Source organism: Salvelinus fontinalis, chromosome 33, assembly GCF_029448725.1.
Source record: "Salvelinus fontinalis isolate EN_2023a chromosome 33, ASM2944872v1, whole genome shotgun sequence".
NCBI lineage: Eukaryota > Metazoa > Chordata > Actinopteri > Salmoniformes > Salmonidae > Salvelinus > Salvelinus fontinalis.
The window spans coordinates 35,919,559-35,941,141 of NC_074697.1; the positions used below are offsets into that span (position 1 = coordinate 35,919,559).

General features: G+C 41.9%; 2 protein-coding genes and 1 pseudogene across 2 annotated transcripts; all 3 read left to right on the top strand.

Moving 5' to 3' along the window:
• The first annotated feature begins 7,088 nt into the window (after nucleotides 1–7,088).
• LOC129831542 (olfactory receptor 11A1-like) lies at nucleotides 7,089–8,039 on the top strand. The gene is given in 1 exon segment (XM_055894905.1): nucleotides 7,089–8,039. A coding segment is annotated over 1 exon segment (951 nt).
• Nucleotides 8,040–8,125: 86 nt separating this feature from the next.
• Nucleotides 8,126–12,096, top strand: LOC129831588 (olfactory receptor 52K1-like; annotated as a pseudogene).
• A 7,164-nt stretch (nucleotides 12,097–19,260) lies between these two features.
• On the top strand, nucleotides 19,261–20,181 carry LOC129831543 (olfactory receptor 2A25-like). Its single transcript, XM_055894906.1, has one exon. The coding sequence runs from the start codon at nucleotides 19,261–19,263 to the stop codon at nucleotides 20,179–20,181; it is 921 nt and encodes a 306-aa protein (XP_055750881.1).
• Nucleotides 20,182–21,583: the final 1,402 nt, after the last annotated feature.

Here is a 21,583-nt window from a genome sequence, read left to right on the forward strand (position 1 = left end):
GTCCACCAGCCACTGTGGCAGGTAGATGGAAAAATCGACCTCTTTTAAACAAAATATCAGATGAGACAAAATGTTAATCTGCCACTTAAAGGGCGGGAGGTTACCGTGGTAATGGTGACACTCATGTGTATGTGATTTTGGATCTGACGAGTAGAATACTCTTTTGTGTCAGGTGAAGCAGCAGACTCAAAAATTGAAAAACTGACCTTGTGAACAAAACAATGTAAATAGCCAATAAACACAATGACAAAGTCTCTCTTTGTAGACTTTTGAGTAAATTAGATAAACGTTTATGCCTGTGCACAGTGCAGTGCACAAAGCTTCCCAGCCAGGCTGTGTTGCTGCACGAGATATAGATTCATATTTATTTTTGTGATTAGCAGCTATAAAACAAAACGGCAAAAATACTTTGAACACAGTTACTGCAACATTTTCCTGCTATAAATGCTATATAACTCGCACATGTGCTCATACTTCACCTTTTTTCTTCTTGCAAATGTAATGCTAGCACTGTAGAGGCCTGCAAATTGACCACCCGCCTAAGTGGCTGGTGAAATAAACAGTCTTACCCGCCAATACCTAAATCAACCTGCATTTGGCAGGTGGTGGGTGTTCATTTTATGCCCTGTACGAGACAACGGAACATGCTGGACCATTCTTACACAAACATCCGGGATTTTTTTTTTAACCCCCCTTTCTCCCCAATTTTCGTGGTATCCAATCGCTAGTAATTACTATCTTGTCTCATCGCTACAACTTCCGTACGGGCTCGGGAGAGACGAAGGCCGAAAGCCATGCGTCCTCCGAAGCACAACCCAACCAAGCCGCACTGCTTCTTAACACAGCGCACCTCCAACCCGGAAGCCAGCCGCACCAATGTGTCGGAGGAAACACCGTGCACCTGGCCCCCTTGGTTAGCGCGCACTGCGCCCTGCCCGAGTCGCTGGAGTGCGATGAGACAAGGATATCTCTACCGTCCAAACCCTCCCTAACCCGGACGACGCTAGGCCAATTGTGCGTCGCCCCACGGACCTCCCGGTCGCGGCCGGCTGCGACAGAGCCTGGGCGCGAACCCAGAGACTCTGGTGGCGCAGCTAGCGCTGCGATGCAGTGCCCTTGACCACTGCGTCACCCGGGAGGCCCAACATCCGGGACTTTTAGAGAGCCATCCCCCGCCCCCATTTCGGGCCAGTCAGATCACGTCTCTCTGTTTCTACTCCCCGAAGGGGGAGCCACCAACAGAAAGAATAGTGAGATGCTGTGAGCGGATTCAATACTCCAGGACTGTTTTGAGAATACGTTTGTCGTGACGTTGTATTAGTTAATGTGGCGACTGTTGCTCATCGAATGATTACACGTTTCTAATTACGTGATTAACTGAATCAAGCAATTATTAACTCATTAACCTGGGGCACCATGGGAAAACTAGTTTTTATTGAGTTTCTATTTCCCAAATTAACTCAAAGAATATCAGAATATCGATTTTACCACAGCCGCTAATTAACCAGTTGCCTCTAACAGTCTCGTTCTGAACGTCGTATAGCCTGGGATTCTGCACGGACCCGGGTCTCACTAATGAATTCGCACCACACCAATCTTAGTTGAATGTTTATTTACTAAAAAGCTAAAATGATGATAAAAGATACACATACACAAAAACACATTCTAGGCTATTGATTAGAACTTAGTATAACGGGCCAACACACTAGGGCGCGTGTTACCCAAAATGGGGATTTAAAAGAGAGAGAAAGAGAGAGATTACACGAGAGGAATATACATTTGGGTGAAATTGTCAACTATGCTCATTCTAACCCTAGCCTTGCCCCAAACTGCCGCTGTTATGAGTCAGAATATAATGATGTTATTACTTGTGGAAGGTCTCTGTGGATTTTCCCGCGTGGACCGTTCAAGCTGCTCAATGACGCACTTCTCCTGCGCACCTCTCTAGGTGTCCTCACGACACTATGTCCGTGTCCCTTTGGCTTTACTGGCCTGTTCCTTTGTCCTCGCTCTGGAAGGGGTCTTCGGAGGACAGATAGCTCTGTAGCTCAGAGCTCACAGTGTAAAGATGAAAGAGTGTAGATACCACGATTCGATGGGGAGTGGAGGCTAGGTGGTTTGGCTTGAATACACCCGCTTAGACCGCTACTCATCCTTAGCTTGGGTAGAAAAATATTTATTTGTCTTCAAACTTGTTGCGTTTTGGGTTCGTTGACCTTTTAGACCTTTGGCTGCAGCTCGGGTCACTTAGTCTACTATGTTAATTCTGCACTCACAGGTTTTATACCCTCGGGTCAGAAGTGGGCGTATCCGCCTTCAGGGCAATTCTCTGGGTGTACCAAGTTTGAGGGGCAAGGTATAGATTTTACTCTAATCCAATTTTAGACAACTAACTTCACATTTCATCTCTACCGAAACATTCTCTTTGATTTGGACATTTCCCAGACAACGTACAATGTATAAACATCAAGCATATACGAGGAAAACTCTTAACGTTACAATGTTTTCATAATAACGTAATCTATTAACCTTTAATAACAAAACAAAAATGACATACATTTTCATATTCCATCTATCGTCATGACCACCATTGTAGTTGACGGAAACCATTGTTCCAAAGTCCCTTTATTGCATGTTTACAGTTCTGAGGCTGGTTCTCCATAGTGGGAGGGAATGTTTCCTGTGGACTCAGAATTACCATGGGTGTGAGGGGTCATAAAACCCCCACATCTTCAGACCCCAGATCTCTTCTCATCTGTTGGGGTTGAGAGATAATCTGTGGGGTTGTGGTCTCCTGTAACCTGACCTGATCAGGACAGTCATGACACGTTCAAGGACTAGTCTACACATGAATCATCCGCTAACATTGTGGAATACATTTGACATTTTACAGACACTCATATCCAGAGCAACTTACAGTAAGTAGTGCGCACATACATTTTCGTACTGGTCCCCCATGGGAACAAACCCACAACCCACAACACATTGCAAGTGTCATTCTCTACCAACTAAGCCAAACCTGACCATCTTACACATCAATACATGTTAAATCCAGGCTTTATCACAACAGGCCGAGATTGGGAGTCCCATAGGGTGGCGCACAACGGGCCCAGCGTCATCAGGGTTTGGCCGGTGTAGGCCGTCATTGTAAATAAGACTTAACTGACTTGCCTAGTTAAATAAAAGTTAAATATAACAAAATATTTAAAATAATATCAATACACATCATCAGTCACAAGTTTCATAAAAAAATGTGTTGATGATGTTGTACCCACAGAAAAAAATCCAGACATACCCCAAACAAAAACCCTGGATGAACAGAGGAACCCGTGCAATGCTGAGAGCCAGTACTGCAGCATTCAACTTCAGCAAAGCAAAGTCTGATGACACTGCTGCGCATGATGTGTACAAGGCGAGCATGTATGAGCTCTGGAAATCCATTAAGGATGCAAAAAGACAATATAGACTCATTGGAATCAAAATATGACAGCTCAGACACACAACGCATGCGGCAAGGACAACAGGCCATCCCGGACTACAAAGGCAAATCCAGCTGTGAGATGCCCACTGAGTCCTCCCTACCAGACAAGCTCAACACATTCTATGGTCGCTTTGAGGCCACCAACACCGAGCAATCCAAGAGGTCTCTCTCTACTCCGGACAACCAGGTGCTTCTGCACTCCGAGGCTGACCTGAGGAAAACGCTTTGTGAGTGAATACTCACAAAGTCTCCGACTCAGATGACATCCCTGGCCACGTTCTCAGAAGCTGGTCATGGTCCACATCAAGGCCAGTAGCCAGACACACTGGACCCATTCCAATTTACCTGCCATGACAACAGATCCAAGGAAGATGCCATCTCCATTGCTATTCACACAGCCTTATCACCCCTGGACAAGTGGAACACCTATGTAAGAATGCTGTTCATTGACTATAATACATTAGATTACATTTTAATCATTTAGCAGATGCTCGTTCAGCATTCAACACCATTGTTCCCTCCAAGCTTGTCACAAAGCTTAGGGCCCTGGGTCTCGAAACCACCCTCTGCAACTGGATACTGGACTTCCTTACTGTCAGGCCACAGTTTGTGAGGATTGGCAACAACACCTCGTTCACTCTGACTCTCTACACGGGACCTCCAGGGATGTGTCCTCAGCCCACTGCTGTACTCCTTGTTCGCCCATGAATGCATGGCAAAGCACAACACCAGCTCCATCATCAAGTTTGCTGACGCCAACCCTGTACAACCATATCTCATAGTTTCACTTCGGGATATGCAGTAATTGGATGAATGTCTATTTTTTTACTCATTAATTCCACGTGGTTACAGGGTTAATTCTGTGTGGTTACATGTTTAAAACAGAAACAACTCAAAGGGTTAGTTTAGGTATTCATTCACAGTGGTTAAGGTCAAAGCTATGGTTTGGGGAAAGCATTAAATATAAATGGACATTTCCATTTAGTCATCAATGTCACGTTCTGACCTTAGTTCCTTTTTTATGTCTTTATTTTAGTTGGTCAGGGCGTGAGTTGGGGTGGGCATTCTATGTTGTTTTTCTATGATTTGTTCTGTTGTTATATTTCTATGTGTTTGGCCTAGTATGGTTCTCAATCAGAGGCAGGTGTCAGTTGTTGTCTCTGATTGGGAGCCATATTTAGGTAGCCTGTTTTCTATTGCGTTTTGTGGGTGGTTGTTTCCTGTGTTAGTACCATACGGGACTGTTTGGGTTGTTTGTTTGTTTTTTTAGTTATTTTGTTCAGTGTTCTGTTGATTGATTAAATATCTCATTATGGACACTTACCACGCTGCACATTGGTCCGATCCTTGCTACTCCTCTTCAGACGAAGAGGAAATCCGTTACAATCAAGTAATCTTCCTGCTTGCTAGGGAATTGTGAACTGCTGTGGCATAGTGGTCTTACCAGAATGCTCTGGTTTTGGGCTTTGTGAGTTCAAGCCCAGTGTTGTGCCATTGTTTTTGTTGGTGAGCCCCGAGGAAGGCATATATTGACGTCCTCAGGACCTTTTCAAATGTCCAAAACCAAAATCTGTTTCTAGTGACCAGCCTAAGTAGAAGGCCCGATCACTAACAATGACGAGTCAGCCTAGAGGGAGGATGTCAGAGTTCTGGCCGTGTGGTACAAAAACAACAACCTCTCCTTCAACGTCAGCAAAACTAATTGATTTGATTGTCGACTTTAGGGAGGAGGACACACCCCGATCCACATCGACAGGACTGAAGTGTAAAAAGTCAGCAGCTTCAGGTTCCTCAGCATCCACATCACCGAGAACCTAACATGGACCAACAACACCATCGCCCTGGTCCAGAAGGTGCAACAGCGCCTATACTTTCTCAGGTGGCTGAAGAATTTAGGCATTCCCCCTCGGGTCCTCTTCAAATTCTATCACAGCACCATCGAGAGCGTCCTGACCCAATGCATCACGGCCTGTTACGGAAATTGCTCCGTTTACGACCTCAAAGCCCTTCTGCAGGTACCGGAGCATCGGGTCCCGGACCTCCAGGCTCATAGACAGTTTTTCCCCGCAAGCCATCAGACTACTGAACTCTTGAACTGGGACTGATCCCCGGCACAACAACAGTTTTTTGCACTGACTCCCTGTACCTTAACACACGTGCACTCACTCACACAAAGGCTCAAACACATGCACACACGCACACACACACACTCCATGAATGCTGCTACTGTACTCCTACTGTATTTATAATACTGCACAATGTCCCCTACACATGTGTAAATATCCTACTTTAAATAAATTGAGTGTCTTTTTGTAGATATTTTAGCAAAATTTGTATCCTGTTTTTTTAACATTGAGAAGAAAAAAAATTGTACTCTTTTATTCAGTTAATAACTACTTTCCTATTGTTGTTGCATTGTCGAGAGGTAAACATGCAAGTAAGCATTTCCTTGCACTGAGTATTCCACATACATCATGTGTATATAATGAACAAACTTGAACATGAACAGATCTAATGAAAATGGGGATCGACCATGAGTGCATTGTTGGTGACACCAATCCAGGGCAGGCTCTAGCCTTTTTGGGGGGATTTGGTGTTGGAGAGAAAAATGCTCAGCTTTAAATGTAATATTTCGTAATTCTACACATTTTGGGGCCGAGAGAAAATATTGCAGTTTTAAAGAACATTTTCTGCAATTCTTGAAAAAAAATTGTCATGTCGGCAGAGAGAACATTTAGCAGCCACTTATGCACTTATTGCCTGAGCACTAACCTAACCACCCACAGGAGGCTGAGCCACACAATGACAATTTTATTCTGGGTGTCATTAGAGTTTGAGTAAACAAACTGCTGCATAATGTATCTGTTTTTTTAAGGTATAAAAGGTCAGTGATGTGACAGTAGTTTATGTGGAATACCCCACTGACACAGAACATACAATATGCCTATGTCTACACCACGGCAGTCTGGAGAAAGATACCAGGTGATCTGGACTTACATCCTTTTTTAGACTGAAATCCTGTTTTTGTTGCTTTAGGTGTTTTTTGTACTTTTTATATTCAGACAGTAAGGACATCAGAGGGGGAGACAGGCAAGTGGGAGAAAGAGTGAGATGGGTGGACACAGGGGTTGATCCATGGTCTGGTGGGGAGATGTATATATGACTTATCCCTGGGAGTTCTACCACCGTATGGGTCTGCACGACTAGCCTCCTGTTTGATTCACACACTATGATGGGAGTGTTTGTACGTGTAGCAGAGAAGTAAAGACTGGTAGCTGAGACATTGCGTCAATTGTATTTGTTATTCAATATATTCATATTATTGAACTACACTAGGGATGAATGAAGTTTGCTGTATAGACTACTCAATGTCCATTGCAGCCACAGGTAACAATGTTTTTCCATGGGGATGCCTATGGGATTAAACACTTTGAAGAGTAATAACGTGGCAATAATGCAAAGAGTCCTGGTAATCGATGGCAAATCTAAGAATGAAGGATTTATGAGACATCAATAAGAGATTGATAGTTTCATGTGATAGACACTGTTATCCTTGTCTTGTGAACCAAATATATCCACAAATATTTATATAAGTACTATTAGGAAAATGGAGAACTCAACACGATTCACGTCATTTATACTAGCTGGATATAGTGACAGTGGACACTTAAAGTACTTCTATTTCCTTATAATAACTGTGTTATACGTCTCCATAGTTTTTACGAACACAGTGCTTATTGTGGTTATATGTATGGAGAGAAGCCTTCATGAACCCATGTATCTGTTTCTGTGCAGTTTGTTTGTGAATTAGTTGTATGGGAGCACTGCTTTGTTTCCTGCTCTTATGACTCATTTGGTTTCAGATGCCCATTCAGTTTCCACTGTGAACTGTTACCTACAGATGTTTTGTATATACACATATGGATCTATTGAATTCAGCAATTTATCAGCCATGTCCTATGACAGGTACCTTGCTATATGTTATCCACTACAGTATAATGTCCTCATGACACCCAGCAGGGTGTGTATTTTAGTTTGTATAATATGGTTGTACTCTTTAGTAAAATTCATCATAACACTGTCTTTAACTATTCGTTTGAAATTGTGTGGGAACGTTATAGACAAAGTGTACTGTGACAACTACCTGGTAGTGAAACTTGCTTGTTCAACTTCAGACACAACAGTTAATAACATCTATGGACTCTACGGTGTTGTTTTGTCTGTCGCCGTCCCTTTAATTACTATTTTGTTTTCTTATATTAAGATTCTGACTATTTGTTTGAAATCTTCCATTGAGACCAGACAGAAAGCTTTCAGCACCTGTACTCCTCACCTGGCCTCGCTGCTCAACTTCTCTTTCAGCTGTTTCTTAAATCTGCTCCAGAGTAGATTTGATAGGCCTATGAGAAATGTTCCAACTGTACTTCACACTATTTTATCAGTGTACTTTCTGATGTGCCAGCCACTTTTTAATCCTGTTGTGTATGGAGTTAGGATGACTAAAATCAGACAGGCTTGTAAAAACATACTACCTGTAGGTCTGTACCCTAAAACATAAGCTAAACATTAGTGTGACCTTTTCTGTCCTGATTGTTACATTTAGGTGATGTTGACTTGTGTGTTTTGTTACTTATAGTTACCATAATGAATGGGGGTGAGGATGGTGACAATCAGACATGTAAAACATTTGCTAATTTGTGAAATATTGTAATTTACCTTTAATTCACCACTGTTAGGGTGGTATAAATAAATGGACTCGGATAGGCTCGTCTGCCTGTCAGGCCTACTGTCCCCTTATGAACCTCCATTAAGTTAAAGCCATGCCAAACAGCTCCATGCCACCAGGACCTGGATACACACAATGAGGGCCGTTTCTTTTGCTCCCAAGCACTGTGCCTTTGGGACTCCCTTCCTGACATTCTCAGGGCTGCTCAGACTGTTAGGGCCTTCAAATAGGCCTTAAGACTCATTTCTATGAGCCTTCCCTTCCTTCTAGATTTTGACGGTTGCTTTCATGGTTTGGTTATATATATATATATTGTACGCTTTTTTTGTTTATCTTTTATTTTATGCACTTTGAGATTATTCTTGTATAATGAAAAGCACCTAAAAAATGTAATATATTATTATTATTACATGAACAAAAAAACGGAAGTTCATTACTTTGAATTCTTACTGAATTCTTACTGAATTCTTCTTACTGAATTCTTACTGAATTCTTCTTAAATTGACAGCTGTATCTAAGTATGTAACAGCGGTTAAACTGATGTACAGTAAATGTGGATAAGGTAAACCCACCTTATAGCCCACACGTCACCATTACATCCATCCCTAATGGAAAATAGGCCTGTACAGTACAGACAAGCTTGGGGATTGTTTGACATTTTGAGAGAGAAATTTAGGGAAATACTGTAGCATGAAAACAAACTACATTCTGTCTGAGATCTGGATGCATGTCATGTTTTCTGAGGGCCAACTGTTCAATGTAACATGATATCTGTGTGCCAGCTATCTGACAGATGACTACCTTTGGTATTCCTCAGAAATGTTGAGTAGTACCAGAAAGAAAACTACCTGGGACACAAGAGTAACATGTTGCCTAATTTGAATAGCTTATTCTGTCCTCACAAAATCCAGATAATTCATTGATAATAACAAATATACTGCATATACTGTTTTGGTTTTATTTATAAATCGGAGGACCAGATTTACATTTATGTCATTTAGCAGACGCTCTTGTCCATAGCGACTTACAGTTAGTGCATTCACCTTAAGATAGCTAGGTGGGACAACCACATACCCATCTTGTTTTTCCAGGGTCACTGTGAGATATGTTTGACCCACAGAATAAAAGAATACAGCAAGAGTAATGATGATGGAGTGCATGTATAAAACACATTTGTCATGTACTCTATCCATCCTGTAAAAAGCTGTCAAAAGTTTTGGAGTTCTGTCAATGACAATTATGTGCGAAACACCAGTAATTTGTTTTACTCCATCCATACTTTGCCATGGGGACAGCAGAAGCCAATATCAAGAGCATAATAAACATGTTTATCGAGTCATTAGGTACCAGGTCATTAGTCCACTCTATCACCTCGTTCCCTAGGAACCAATTAATGCAGCTATTAACCTGTAGAGACCCGAGGGGCTCCAGGAGAGGCACGGCTGGTCTTGATTGCATCCCAAATTGTACTCCATTCCCTATATATATTCCCTATTCCCTATATTGATCAGAGGCCTCTGGTCAAAGGTAGTGCACTATATAGGGAATAGAGTGCCATTTGGGACACACAACTTCTGTCATCGCCTCTGGGTTGATAGGCTCTGAAACTGTACTGTGGGCCTAGGGAAGCCCAGAGTGTCAATAACAGTCCTAATTTTTACCTGAGCAGGAAAGGCTCTGGGCCTAGGTTTTAGACTATAGCTAGGACTCAGGGTCCTGAGTTATTCCCTGTTTTCCCTGGTTAGATCATATGGTCAGGAAAAACTATAGTGCTCTAATACGCATATAGCCTGGGTACAGGTCTGTTTGTGCTATCATTCCACCCCTTGTCATTCCTTACATGACAAGGAGTTGGAATGATAGCACAGATAGATCTGGGGCCAGGCTACCAACGATGACATCTCCTCAGACTGTTGTGTTCCCTCCCTCATTCAGACTGAAGCTAACTAGGTTAACTAGGTAGTCCCTCAACAATACCAATATACCTGACAGTGGTTGGGAACAAGAAGAATTGGTTTCAATTAACTTTTTCTTTACTGTACATGGTGCACAATACATAGCACCCAAACACCTGCTTAACAGATAATGAGAGAGCTGATAGCATTGCTTGCCCAGCCCATTGGTGATGTTACATACTTCTTCTACATTGTAAAGTACCAGACTAGAGGGTCCCCACACATACATTGTTTTAACAGGATCTTAGACAACTAACACAGCCTGTTCATAACATTAAGGATGTGTATTCTTCTGATGTGCTTTACTATCCTTCCAAACTACTATTTTTATTTAGGAATGTCACTGTGGCCATGTGTAACAGTGTTGCTTCCGTCCCTCACCTTGCCCCAACCTGGGCTTTAACCAGCGACTATCTGAACACATCGACAACCGAAACGGCCTGTCCTTGGTGTATTTTTTTTCATCAATGCCATCATTATCTCCCTGAGTTTGCGACTGCAATTTTGTGGTAATGTTATAGACAGAGTGTATTGTGAAAACTACTTGCCTGTTCAAATATTACACAAAAATATAATATGGGGTCTTGTAACTGTGCTTTCTTTGGCTATTTTCTCTAAATATGTTAAGTATTTTACAGAAAGCATTTAACACCTGTACACCACATAGAACCTCTTTGCTGAACTTCTTCTTTGGCTGGTTATTTGTGATTCTACAAGGCAGATATGAAACTGCAGATCTTCCACCTATACTTCACACTATTTTATTTGTTAATTTTCTGAAATGTCCACCACTTTTCAATCCTATTATGTATGGCGTTAGGATGGTTAATATCAGGCAGGCTTGTAAAAAGGTACTAGGCCGTTACCCTAAAACATAACCTGGTTGTAATTGTTTTGTAACATTTAATTATGTGTTTTATTACTTATAATTGCTATTATTGACGGTACAGATACGTGTCATTTTGGAATAATTTCTCCGTAGCCCAAATATTATTGTAAAGTTTATAATGTATTGTAACTGAATGTTTTGTGTCATATTAGCTAATTAACTGCATAACTACAGAGCATCAAGGGGAGTGGCCCTCCCTACCTTCAAGCTGTGCTCAAATAGATGCTAAGTGGGATCCTTGGGATGACCCTACACCCTAACCCGTTCTGCCTCTTCTGTTCTCTTGGCCCTGGTCTCTTGGCTCTGGTCTCTTGGCTCTGGTCTCTTGGCTCTGGTCTCTTGGCTCTGGTCTCTTGGCTCTGGTCTCTTGGCCCACCATACAAAAATATTTCTGCAATATATATGTAACGTTTGCTTACGTTATTCTAGCAGTAATGAGTTTATGACAGGTATGTCTCCATTTTTAAGCCATTTCAATATCATAGCATTATGACTCATTCTAAAGTGAATATGTTGTTAGCCTTGGTATATTTTATTCCCATAACTCTTTTCAAACGTTTATCACTTCAAGGCTCCCTTTGTGCAAGTACAACAGCTTTTTTGTGATGACTAAGCAGTTAAACTCTCTCGTGTTGAAAGTGCGCTGAGTAACCTGTATGATATATGTATCATATCAAGTCTAGTGGTTTTACCTTTGGTATTAGTTGTGCTTTCATATGTAAAGATATTATTTGCTTGAAAGCCTCAAAGGAGTCACAAACGAAGGCTTTTAATGTGTGTGCTCCCCACTTTATCATATTTCATCAACTTCTCTGCAAGCCATCCTTTTTTCTGTTGTTTACAACAGGCAGAGGTTAATCTATTAATATCAGTACAGCTCATTCTTTTCCCACCACTGGTACACCCTATCTTATATGGTATTAGGACCAAGAAGATCAGGACATTGTTACGAATCCCGCCGAGGATGGTGCCTCTTCCCGTTCGGGCGGCGCTCGGCGGTCGTCGTCTCCGGCCTACTAGCTGCCACCGATCCCCTTTTCTGTTTTCATTTAGTTTTGTCTAATTGGTTGCACCTGTTTTGTGTTTAGGGTTAGTGAGCTATTTAAACCCAGTTGGCCCGCCGACTTTTGTGCGGGCTTGTTTTTCTGTTTTGTGGTGTTTGTTATAGTGTGGATTTTGTCCTAGTTATTTTTGTACTATACCTGACGTGCCCTTTTGTTGTGTGGCGTAGCCGTCTCATTTATATTCTTGTTGGAATATTAAAATCCACTTGCTCGGAACTACCCTGCTCTCTGCGCCTGACTCCTTCATCACCATTGGAATCGTTACAGACATGTATTACAAAAATTATAAGAAGAATCTTTACGAACTCTCTTGATTTTTCTCATCAAAAATCTGAACCTAAACTGGTACCAATTATGACTTTAGATATTACAGCAGCAGGGGAGGGTTGCCGGTTTGAATCCCAGGTCTGACAGGATCATCTGCCAGAACTGAATGCTTATACATTTGTTTTGATCATGAAACTAATCGCTTGTTTCTCCTTTGTATTGCATTCTATTTCTGTGAATTCTTCTGCATTTCCTTTAAATGTATTTTACTGTAGTAAAGTCAAATCAGGGATGCTGCTAGAAGAACAACACATGTACGTGTGTTTCAGGGGGGTTGGGGACAGAGTAAAAGGATATAAGGATACAATAAGTTCTGTTTCCACAAATGAGCAATAAAGTATTCTTCTAGACATGACGGATCTAGCAGATATTCTGAAGAAATTTGAATTAGCAAGTGAAAAACACAAATAATTTCCTGTAAAATAAAAAGGATGAATCCATTTTCTTGATCAAGCAGTTGCATTTTTTCTTGCCAATGAAAATAATTCCAATGCATTTTTGAAATAGCTTCATGCACAATGAGGAAGATCAGTCCAATTCCCCACTCAACTACATTTAATCTAAAGACACCTCAGTCTGTCCCAATAGAGTACCACATAATACCCATGAAACCTAGCAGTCAAATAGGGAAATGGTTCCATAGGGGATTTTTTAAACAATTGGAACCATTTCTCTGTTTGATGGCTAGGTTTTATGGGTATTATGACACCTCCACTGTGAGCCTCTATAAGGACTCTGTAAGATCACTGGAAGCTCCATTGAGGCCATCTACATTTTGAAGTAGTCCATTTTCTTCTACTACTTCTATGAGTTTTCAAACATACTGGAAGGGTGCATACTGCCACCTGGAGAGTGTTGTTTGAACAGGTATGAAGCCAATGTTGGCGATTTACTGACACCAACAGTTATGGAATGTTTGCTCACAAGTATAATTAATTGGCTGATCCCTCATTGTGACCTTTATGGAATTATGTGATCCTTCCTTAACCCATATGAAGTCCCACCCAGTTACTACTCTAGTGACTTTTGGCCACGCGAGTCCTCTATCTATCTCTACGCTTGCAAACTTTTTAGACAGGCCACTGAGCTAAATGAATGACCCATCTGGCGTTTGCCCTAATTACTGGGCCGGTCTGATAAAGCTTAATTCTTAAAAATACAGTTCCAGTCAAAAGTTTGGACACACCTACTCATTCCAGGGTTTTCTTCATTTTTACTATTTTCTACATTGTAGAATAATTGTGAAGACATCAAAACTATGAAATAATACATATGGAATCATGTAGTATCCAAAGAAGTGTTAAACAAATCAGAATATATTTTATGTTTGAGATTCTTCAAAGTAGCCACCCTTTGCTTTGATGACAGTTTTGCACACACTTGGCATTCTCTCAACCAGATTCATGAGGTAGTCACCTGGAATGCATTTCAATTAACAGGTGTGCCTTGTTAAAAGTTAATTTGTGAAATTTCTTTCCATCTTAATGTGTTGTGTTGTGACAAGGTAGGGGTGGTATACAGAAGATTGCTCTATTTGGTAAAAGACCAAGTCCATATTATGGCAAGATCAGCTGAAATAAGCGAAGAGAAGTGGCAGTCCATCATTGGTTTAAGATATGAAGGTCAGTCAATCCGAAACATTTCAAGAACTTTGAAAGTTTATTCAAGTGCTGTGGCAAAAACCATCAAGCTCTATAATGAAACTGGCTCTCATGAGGACCGCCACTGGAAAGGAAGACCAAGAGTTACCGCTACTGCAGAAGATAAGTTCATTGCATAGATAAAAAACAGAGAGTAGCAGCAGCGTAAAAGAGGGGTAGCCCTATGATAAGCTGGGTAGCCCTATGATAAGCTGTTCAGGAGTCTTATGGCCTGGGGGTAGAAGCAGTGAAGAAGCCTTTTGGACCTAGACTTGGCGCTCCGATACCACTTGCTGTGCGGTAGCAGATAGAACAGTCTATGACTAGGGTGGCTGGAGTCTTTGACAATTTTTAGGGCCTTCCTCTGACACCGCCTGGTACAGAGGTCCTGGTTGGCAGGAAGCTTGGCCCAAGTGATGTACTGGGCCGTACGCACTACCCTTTGTAGTGCCTTGCGGTCGGAGGCCAAGCATTTGCCATACCAGGCAGTGATGCAACCAGTCAGGATGCTCTCGATGGTGCAGCTGTAGAACCTTTTGAGGATCTGAGGACAGGACACATGCCAAATCTTTTCAGTCTCCTGAGGGGGAATAGGTTTTGTCGTGCCCTCTTCACGAGTGTCTTCGTGTGCTAGGACCATGTTACTTGTTGGTGATGTGGACACCGAGGTACTTGAAGCTCTCAACTGGGGGCATGCTCACTCCTCCTTTTCTTGTAGTCCACAATCATCTCCTTTGTCTTGATCACGTTGAGTGAGAGGTTGTTGTCCTGGCACCACACGGTCAGGTCTCTGATCTGCTCCCTATAGGCTGCCTCATCGTTGTCGGTGATCAGGCCTACTACCGTCATCGGCAGACTTGATGACGGTGTTGGAGTCGTGCCTGACCGTGCAGTCATGAGTGAACAGGGAGTACAGGAACGGACTGAGCAAGCACCCCTGAGGGGCCCCCGTGTTGAGGATCAGTGTGGCGGATGTGTTGTTACCTACCCTTACCACCTGGGGGCGGCCCGTCAGGAAGATCCAGTTGCAGAGGGAGGTGTTTACTCCCAGGGTCCTTAGCTTAGTGATGGGCTTTGAGGGCACTATGGTGTAGAACGTTGAGCTGTAGTCAATGAACAGCATTCTCACATAGGTGTTCCTTTTGTCCAGATGGGAAAGAGCAGTGTGGAGTGCAATATAAATTACATCATCTGTGTATCTGTTAGGGTGGTATAAAAACTGGAGTGGGTCTAGGGTTTCTGGGATAATGGTGTTGATGGTGTTGATGTGAGCCATGACCAGCATTTTCAAAGCATTTCATGGCTACAGACATGTGTGCTACGGGTTGGTAGTCATTTAGGCAGGTTAGCTTCGTGTTCTTGGGCACAGGGTTTATGGTGGTCTGCTTGAGACATGTTGGTATTACAGACTCAGACAGGGAGAGGTTGAAAATGTCAGTGAAGACACTTGCCAGTTGGTCAGAGCATGCTACCCTATTAAAGGGGCTGAGTCACTGGCTTACTGGTGCTCTTTCATGCCGTCCCTGGGAGGGGTGCGTCACTTGAGTGGGTTGAGTTACTGACGTGATCTTCCTGCCTGGGTTGGCGCCCCCCCTTGGTTTGTGTTGTGGTGGAGATCTTTGTTGGCTATACTCGGCCTTGTCTCAGGATTATAAGTTGGTGGTTGAAGTTTTCCCTCTAGTGGTGCGGGGGCTGTGCTTTGGCAAAGTGGGTGGGGTTATATCCTTCCTATTTGGCCCTGTCCGGGGGTATCTTCGGATGGGGCCACAGTGTCTCCTGACCGCTCCTGTCTCAGCCTCCAGTATTTATGCTGCAGTAGTTTGTGTCGGGGGGCTAGGGTCAGTTGGTTATACCTGGAGTTCTTATCCTGTCTTATCCAGTGTCCGGTGTGAATTTAAGTATGGTTTCTCTAATTCTCTTGTTCTCTCTTTCTTTCTCTCTCTCTGAGAACCTGAGCCCTAGGACCATACGTCAGGACTACCGGGCATGATGACTCCTTGCTGTCCCCAGTCCGCCTGGCCTTGCTGCTATTCCAGTTTCAGCTGTTCTGCCTGCGGTTATGGAACCGCCACCTGTCCCAGACCTGTTGTTTTTCAACTCTTAATGATCAGCTATGAAAAGCCAACTGAAAATTATTCATGATTATTATTTGACCATGCTTGTCACTTATGAACATTTTTGAACATCTTGGCATAGTTCTGTTATAATCTCCACCCGGCACAGCCAGAAGAGGACTGGCCACCCCTCATAGCCTGGTTCCTCTCTAGGTTTCTTCCTAGGTTTTGGCCTTTCTAGGGAGTTTTTCCTAGCCACCGTGCTTCTACACCTGCATTACTAGCTGTTTGGGGTTTTAGGCTGGGTTTCTGTACAGCACTTCGAGATATTAGCTGATGTACGAAGGGCTATATAAAACAAACTTGATTGATTGATTGATGCTCAGAGTACACGTCCTGGTAATTCGTCTGGCCCTACGGCCCTGTGAATGTGGACCTGTTTAAAGGTCTTAATCACATCAGCTGTGGAGAGCATGATCACACAGTCGTCCGGAACAGCTGTTGCTCTCATGCATGTTTCAGTGTTACTTGCCTCAAAGCGAGCATAGAAGTAATTTAGCTGGTCTGGTAGGCTCGTGTCACTGGGCAGCTCTCGGCTGCGCTTCCCTTTGTAGTCTGTGATAGTTTGCAAGCCCTGCCACATCCGACGAACGTCTGAGCCAGCGTAGTACGATTCCTGTATTGACGCTTTGCCTGTTTGATGGTTCGGAGGGCCATTGAAAGAATCCCGAAACATATAGTCTCTGCTAGCAAAATAGTCCTGTAACTTAGCATCTGCTTCATCTGACCATTGTTTTTCAATTTTAGCTTGTAAGCAGGAATCAGGAGGATATAATTATGGTCAGATTTTCCAAATGGAGGGCAAGAGAGAGCTTTATATGCGTCTCTGTGTGTGGAGTAAAGGTGGTCTAGAGTTTTTTCCCCTGTGTTTGCACACTTAAAATGCTGGTAGAGATTTGGTAAAACGGATTTAAGTTTCCCTGCATTAAAGTCCCCGGCCACTAGAAGTGGCAGCATCGGTCTGTGGTGGTATGTAGACAGCTACGAAAAATACAAATGAAAACTCTCTAGGTAGATAGTGTGGTCTACAGCTTATCATGAGATATTCTACCTCAGGCAAACAAAATATTGATGCTTCCTTAGATATTGTGCACCAGCTGTTGTTTACAAATATACATAGACCGCCACCCCTTGTCTTACTAGAGGCTGCTGTTCTATCCTGCCGATACAGTGTAAAACCCGCCAGCTGTATGTTTTTCATGTCATCATTCAGCCACGACTCGGTGAAACATAAAATATTACAGTTTTTAATGTCCTGTTGGTAGTTTATCCTCTCTATCTGCCATGTTGGAGTCAACAGAAGTCAGAAATAGCATTATAAATATTAAATTACCTTTGATGATCTTCATCAGAATTCACTCCCAGGAATCCCAGTTCAACAATAAATGTTTGATTTGTTCGATAAAGTTCATCATTTATATCCAAATAGCTCCTTTTTGTTAGCGCGTTTAGCCCAGTGTTCCAAATTCATGAGGCGCGAGCACAAGATCCAGACAAAGTCCAAAAGTTCCGTTACAGTCCGTAGAAACTTGTCAAATGAAGTATAGAATCAATTTTTAGGATGTTTTTAACATAAATCTTCAATAATGTTCCAACCAGAGAATTCCTTTGTCTGTAGAAATGCAACGGAACGCAAACTAACTATCACATGAACGCGCATTTTCAGCTCGTTGCACTCTGGGAGAGACCTTAATCAATCCCCTCTCATTCGCCCCCACTTCACAGTAGAAGCATCAAACAAGGTTCTAAAGACTGTTGACATCTAGTGGAAGCCTTAGGAAGTGCAATATGACCCCATTTCCGCTGTATCTTGGATAAGCAAAGAGTTGAAAAACTACAGACCTCAGATTTCCCACTTCCTGGTTGGGTATTTTCTCAGGTTTTTGACTGCCATTTCTATCCAAATCTACTAATAATATGCATATCCTAGCATCTGGGCCTGAGTAGCAGGCGGTTTACTCTGGGCACGCTTTTCATCCGGACGTGTAAATACTGCCCCCTACCCCAAAGAATCTTGCGCTGTTACGTCCGTTGTTGGAATGAGAGCAAGGTGCAGCGTGGTAGGCGAACATCTTACTTTTCTTTAAAATGAACACTAAAAACCAACTAAATACAAAACAAACGTAAAACGAACAAAATATCACAGTTGGTTAGGAGCACTTAAAATGTCAGCCATCCTCTCCCCTGATCTTCTTCTCTGGCGTCTCTTCTTCTTATTGGTGTCCTTTAGTAGTGTTTCTTTGCAGCAACTCAACCATGAAGGCCTGATTCTCGCAGTCTCCTCTGAACAGTTGATGTTGAAATGTGTCTGTTACTTGAACTCTGTGATGCATTTATTTGGGCTGCAATTTCTGACGCTGGTAACTCTACCTACATGTACATTTTACCTCGGTGCCCCCACTATATACCAGTACCCCCTGTATATAGCCTCCTAAATGCAACGCCAACCAGCTAGCCATTTCACATTGGCTGGACATGCCATGTTTAATCTACTGTTCTCTATGAATTGTTGTATTTCTATAGAATTTAAGAAAGGTTTTGAACCCCATGGAGGGCCTGTGTTACAAAATTGTATCTGTTTTTCTCAATATGGTTTCCTTGACTCTGAAAATATCCAATTTTCCCCAGGTATTGGTGCTTATTTGCATATCACACCATGACACTTTTTTTTCCCTCACAAGTATAATAGTCAAGTGAGGAGCTGAGTTTAAGCAATTCAACATGGATAAGAAATAGTCGGTATACATGTAGGATTTAGAAGACTTTAGATGTAATCCATTTATTTAGCACTTTAAGGTAATACATAGTGCAGGATACAAAGTATAATATTGTTTGATTTAGGCTATGAATTATGTTATCAGGAGAATGAAAAACCATCTATATTGGTGAGTATAGATTTGGGAAAATCTATCACTGTAAGAAGAACAGGTCAATGAATGATCCATTTAGGTTGTCTGGTCTTTGTGATTTCATTGTTTCAATTTATATTTAAGCTACAGTGCTATAGAGGATTATCTACTCTTCATCAAACATTGACAGCACACCTTTACCATCTACCAGGACCATGGAAAACTCTACTCACTTTAAGGTCTTCAGGCTTGCTGCATACGGTGATATCGGACAAATTAAGTATTTCTACTTTGCTCTAGTAACTGTATTATATTTTGCCATCATTCTTGCCAATGCTTTGCTTATTGGAGTTATCTGCATTGAAAGAAGCCTTCATGAACCCATGTATCTGTTTCTATGTGCTTTGTTTGTTAATCAGTTGTATGGGAGCACTGGTTTGTTTCCTGCTCTCATGTTTTACTTGCTGTCTGACACACATGATATTTCCCTTCTATATTGTTACCTCCAGATTTATGTGTTGTACACATTCGGTTTAACAGAATTTTGTAATTTATCAGCTATGTCCTATGACAGGTACATTTCTATTTGTTATCCCCTACGATATAACAATATTATGACACCTAAAGTAATTTGTGGCTTAATTCTGTTGTCCTGGTTGTATTCTTTTTTCCTCAATGCCATCATTATCTCCCTGAGTTTGCGACTGCAATTTTGTGATAACGTTCTAGACAGACTGTATTGTGACAACTACTCAGTAGTCAAGCTTGCCTGTTCAAATACTATGCTGAATAACATATGGGGTCTTGTTGGCACTGTGCTTTCTTTTTCTTGTACTATATTTCCTACCATATACTCATATGTAAGAATTCTACGAATATGTTTGAAGTCTTCTAAAGAGACGAAACAGAAAGCATTTAACACCTGTACGCCACATATAGCCTCTTTGCTGAACTTCTCCTTTGGCTGGTTATTTGTGATTCTACAAGGCAGATATGAAACTGCAGATCTTCCACCTATACTTCGCACTATTTTATTAGTTTATTTTCTAATATGTCCACCACTTTTCAATCCTATTATGTATGGCATTAGGATGGCTAAAATCAGGCAGGCTTGTAAAAAGGTATTGAGGCTTTGACCTAAAACATAACCTGATTGTTATTTTTTGGGGAAATAATAATGTGTGTTGCTGCTTATTTTTTGCTTATTTTGACTGTACAAATACATTGTATTTTTGGCATAATTATTTAAGAAATCATATCTTTTATAATTTATTTTTACTGAGAGTGTTGTCATTTTAGGTATCTGATTGTCACGCCCTGACCATGGAGAGCTGTTTATTCTCTATGTTGGTTGGGGCATGATAGTGTCTAGGATGGGTCATCTAGGTGAATTGTATTTCTATGGTGGCCTGATATGGTTCCCAATCAAAGGCAGCTGTTTATCGTTGTCTCTTATTGGGGATCATATTTAGGTAGCCATTTTCCCCATTGTGTGTTGTGGGATCTTGTCTACAGATAGCTGCCTGTGTGCACACCAGTAGCGTTTCGTTTTGTTTGTTCTTGTGCTTGGTGAGTGTTAATTTATTAAAATATGTGGAACTCTACGCACGCTGCGCCTTGGTCTACTCATTATGACAAGCGTGACACTGATCTTTTATAATTAACCAATTATATAAGGTGACCCCCTAGCCTCTATAATAAAACGTTTCTGGTTTTCTACATTTTTCAATATTAGGGTGAAAAATTATTTTCTGCTGGCAGATGTTTGGGTTTGTTAATAAATAAAATGAGTTGCTACTTGCTCATCAAACTCAACATATGGTGCCAATGGTGAATGTTTATCAAATCAACTCAAATTTGATTTGTCACATACACGTGTTTAGCAGATGTTATTGCGGGTGTTGTGAAATGCTTGTGCTTCTAGTTCCGACAGTGCAGCAATATCTAACAAGTAACATCTAACAATTTCACAACAAATACCTAATACACTGGAATTAAGAATATATAAATATATGGATGAGCAATATCAGAGCGGCATAGACTGAGATACAGTAGATAGTACAGAATACAGTATATGCATCTGAGAGGAGTAATGCAAGATATGTAAACATTATTTTAGTGACATTATTTAAGTGTTCCGTTCATTGAAGTGGCCAATGATTTCAAGTCTGTGTATGTAGGCTGCAGCCTCTCTGTGCTAGTGACGGCTATTTAACAGTCTGATGTCCTTGAGATAGAATCTGTCCCAGCTTTGAAGCACCTGTACTGACTTCGCCTTCTGGATGATAGCTGGGTGAACAGGCATTGGCTTGGGTGGTTGTTGTCCTTGATGATCTTTTTGGCATTCCTGTGACATTGGGTGCTGTAGGTGTCCTGGAGGGCAGGTAGTTTGCACCCGGTTATACGTTGTGCAGACCGCACCACCCTTTGGAGAGCCCTGCTGTTGTGGGCGGTGCAGTTGCCGAACCAGGCGGTGATGCAGCCCAACAGGATGCTCTTAATTGTGCATCTATAAAAGTTTGTGAGGGTTTTAGTTGA

Coding starts and splice junctions, on each gene's coding strand:
- LOC129831543 (XM_055894906.1), top strand. CDS start 19,261: ATGGAAAACTCTACTCACTTTAAGGTCTTCAGGCTTGCTGCATACGGT.